The following is a 4,246-nucleotide window of genomic DNA, read 5'->3' on the forward strand; positions in this document are numbered from 1 at the left end:
TAAACCAATTTTTCTTTAATGCAAATCAAAGAGGACAAAATAGTAAATATTAATAGTCTGCACTTGGCCATTTGCTGTCTAACTTGCAACCTATAATATTACTGTTTGACAAAAAATAGTCCTAGTCATATTCAGAATCGTCATTAGAGATGTTCATTCGAGTCATCAGGTCCATTTCGAATCAGGTGTTTCGGATCGGTTAAAAATCAGATTTTGTGTCCACATTGATTTTTATATAACCATAAATTTATTTTTAAGTCAGGTCAAATCGAGTTCGATTATAAAGTCAGGTAAATATTGGGTCATTGGGTCTGTTTTGCACACCTTTATCATCGTCATAGTCATACTTACAGTTAGTTGTGAGAATACAATTTGTTATTTTGAATAATTTTAAATACATAACTTTTTGTTTATTAAGTTTATGATTATTTGATTTAATTTATTAATTAAACTTCAATAGTAATATGACAAAAATAAATTGAAGATCAATCAGAAAAATTGAATAGAAATGACAGTGATTAAATTCTAAATCAAAATATCAGTCTATTGTAAAATATTAATTTAAATATTTTTGAAAAATAACATATTACATAGAATTTTTTTCTAATATAACCAGTAAAGGAAATGAAAATGAGCATTTAAATTAAAAAGTAATACAATGAATTCCAAGTGAAAATGAAAGTTACCACAAACCTAAAAAAGGCAGCAATGAATTACTTTTCTCTCTCGTAGATTTGACTGAAAAAAAAATTTGTTTGTTGTTACTTGTTAGTCAAATTATGGTTTATTTGTTTAATTTTTGAATCTTCCATATTTATTTTTATAAATGCAATTTTGTTTTCTACTAATACCATAGTACTGAATTATCAACGTTTTGTAAACAACTATCAAAGTACTAAATACTACTTAATACGCCAATTTTTTTTTTTGAAAACTACTTAAAACGAAAGATGTATAGGTAAATAACGATTATTTATGAAAGTAGTAAATCACACTTATGTGTCTTAATTTTGTAGGAGGGGTTTTGAGAATTTATTTTATCTTTTTTCTTATTTTGTTTATTTTAATAGTATATATTTTGTTTTTTTGGTTATCTGCAAATAACTGTTATTGTTTAGAATTTTCTACTTAAAAACACCACTTTCTTCAATACTAAATTTTTTTATTAAGTAGCATTTCAACTAAAATTACGACAAACGTGAGTACTCTTGCAACATACTCTTACGACATATACTCTCTACTTTCCCGTGTAATGAAAATCATCTATAATTTGCCCCATTACATTGCTTTATATGTGAAGATACATCAATAAAAGTAAATATTCTACCACAAAAATAAACAATCATTGTCATGGTATCACCTACCTAACTTATTTATTTATTTAAATTAGTAACGATATATTACCTAAATACCCTTTGACCTTTTGTGTTGACTTTGACTTTCGGTCAATGGGTCTTTTTCTGAATTCCCCATCTTCCTTAAGAGGCCCATAGGCTAGTTACCTCCAAATACCCTAACCTCCCTCCAGCAAAATAACCTCCTGTTTGACCCAACCTCCCACACTCCCTCATTGCTTGGTTATCCTTCTTTCAAGGCTGGTAACTGCCCATTACTCCCATGACAATCCACTTCTTCTTAGAAATAACCTCCTTCTTTACCACCATAAATAGAGGCCACCATCAGAAGGAAAGGAGCATCTAAAAATAATCCTCTTAAGTATCCTTACTCATACTCCACTTCATTAGCCTACCGAACTTCCAGTAATATCAACCCCGACATCTTCTTGCATTCAGTTTATAATCATCTACTCAATAATCTTATATCAACGTTCTAACTTGAGCGTCGGAGGGGTTTTCCGGGAGATCAACCCCGGACAAGGCTAACGTGTTGTTTTGCAAGAATTCAAGTCGCTTCCTTCCACGAATCACCGCTCTTGATAACTCTTCTACTAACGGTATTTCAAGTATTTCCCACTTCCTCGTTTCATTACCGAAATAGTTTGGCGCCGTCTGTGGGGAGAGAATAAGAAGTCATGGCTCCTAAGAAAAATCCGACTCAAACCGCCACCGTGCACAGCACAGATACAGACACTTCCGCAGGTCACGCTAATAATCAAGCCGTGACTTGTCGTGATCTGGACATGCTAGCACGAAACCTCACTGCCGCTTTCTCTGAACAACTCCGCGCCGTCATAAATAATACTCCTACTCAACAACGAGTGTTAGAAGACATGGCGGACCAAATAAAAAACTTGCAGGAACGAATCGAACCCCATCAAGAGATATCAAAGTCTCATGAATCTCAAAATGGGAACTCAAGGACTTCCCACTCTAGTAGACGCAATAAGAGGAGGCGAGAGAGATCCAGGATCCTCACAAGCCTCCACAAGACGGATCCACAAGATGACGAATCTAAAACCGCCTCTCAAGACGCCCGTACCTTCCTAGAAAGCAAGAAACAAAGGGCGTCTGAAAGCGTCCAATCGCTGGTGGATAAAAGGAAGGAAGAAAGAAAGAAGGCACAAGTCGCGGGATCTAGCCGCCACATTACTATGCCTTGGAATGAGGCCGGCAAAAGTAGCCTTCCTGAAAATCTCATGCCAATAATCTCTCCACTGGCTCCGGAGATACTGAATATTCCCAACACCGGGAAAATAAAGATCCCAAACATGGCGGCCTTCGATGGGACATCCTGCCCAGAGGAACACCTGATGGCCTACAAGAACCTGATGCTGCTGTATACCACTGACCCGTTATTGTGGTGCAAGTTCTTCCCAACTACTCTTACGGGAGTAGCTCTGACGTGGTATACCTCCCTTCCAGGAGGAAGTATCCACAACTTTGCCCAATTGGAAGGCAAGTTACTGGGTCATTTTGTAGCATCAAGAAGACAGGAAAAATCAAACTTCCATCTGCTCAGCATCACGCAATTGGAAGGAGAGTCCATATCATCCTATTTAAAAAAGTTTCATGAGGCGGTACTAGAAGTAACTGATTTGGAAGAATCGGTTGCATTAAACGCCCTGATCAACGGAATGAAAGCTCAGAGGCTGAAGTTCCAGTTTGTCGAGAGCCAAGTGAAGACATACGCGGAGGCCATAAAGCAATGCCAAAGTTATGTTATGGCCTCCGAAATATGTCAGGCACATGATCCCAAGAAACGGAGGTCAGATAAGAAGGATCTCACGGCCAATCATTCCTCTAGGAGCAGAGAGGAACAGTCATCAAGGAGGGAAAAAAATTTCTTGTCGCGCCGTCCAGAACCTCCGTCAGGTATGGGACCTCCAAGACCCAGACACGTATATGTCGCTGAAGGGGAGCCCAGGACGCGGAATTTATTAGATGGCGGCAACGATCCGCTGTTCAATCGGAACAGGAAGGACATATTCTTCGCCATCAGGGATCAATTGCCAACTCCACATCCTACTGCCACCCCCTCTGATAGACACAACTATAATCTGTGGTGTGATTACCACAAAGAGCACTGCCACACTTTGGCCCAATGCCGCGAACTCAAACGTATCCTACATCAATTGGCCAATGAGGGAAAATTGTCCAGGTTCATCAACCGGAAAGACTACGATGCTGGAAGAGAAGCAGAAAGGAGGCCATGGAATCAAAGACGCAGATCCCCCAAAAGGGATGAGGCCAGGCGCAAAAGTTCCAACACTCAAGGAACTATCAACATGATTTTCGGAGGATACACTGAAGAATATCCCACCATCCGCGCTGCCAGAAATAGTGTCCACACTCTGCTAAAAGGGCCCCCGAAAGCCTCATCAAGTGGACCAATCATGAGGTTTGATGCCACGACCTCCCAAACGCTGCAACAATCCCATACTGACCCTCTGGTGGTCACCCTCAAAATTAGGCAAATGAAAGTCAAGAGGGTACTCGTAGATACCGGGAGCACTTACAACCCCTTGACAAACCGCTGATTGAGTTTGGGGGAAGTCAAGTCATTCCACTAGGCACGATCATTCTCCCCGTGCGGGTGGGGGAAAGAAATGAACGCAAAACCATGCCCATACGATTCACGGTGGTGGATCTCACCTTTCCCTACAACGCTATCATGGGGCTTCTGCTCATCAACAAAATCAAAGCCGCGATCTTCCCTCATCAACTCTTGCTACAATTCGAGCGGGATGATGGACAAGTGGGTATCCTCAAAGGGGATCAGGTGACGGCACGCCAATGCCTCATCAACACCTTAAAACGAGGAGCTTCCATCACCCCCTCCAAAAGGG

The 4,246-nt window shown here is 40.1% G+C and overlaps 1 protein-coding gene across 1 annotated transcript; it reads left to right on the forward strand.

The window, feature by feature from the left end:
• Nucleotides 1-2,230: 2,230 nt before the first annotated feature.
• LOC130805651 (uncharacterized) lies at nucleotides 2,231-3,937 on the forward strand. The gene is made up of 2 exons (XM_057670435.1): nucleotides 2,231-3,462; nucleotides 3,559-3,937. The coding sequence occupies exons 1-2, from the start codon at nucleotides 2,231-2,233 to the stop codon at nucleotides 3,935-3,937; spliced, it is 1,611 nt and encodes a 536-aa protein (XP_057526418.1).
• Nucleotides 3,938-4,246: the final 309 nt, after the last annotated feature.

Source organism: Amaranthus tricolor, chromosome 2 (assembly GCF_026212465.1).
Source record: "Amaranthus tricolor cultivar Red isolate AtriRed21 chromosome 2, ASM2621246v1, whole genome shotgun sequence".
Classification (NCBI taxonomy): Eukaryota; Viridiplantae; Streptophyta; class Magnoliopsida; order Caryophyllales; family Amaranthaceae; genus Amaranthus; species Amaranthus tricolor.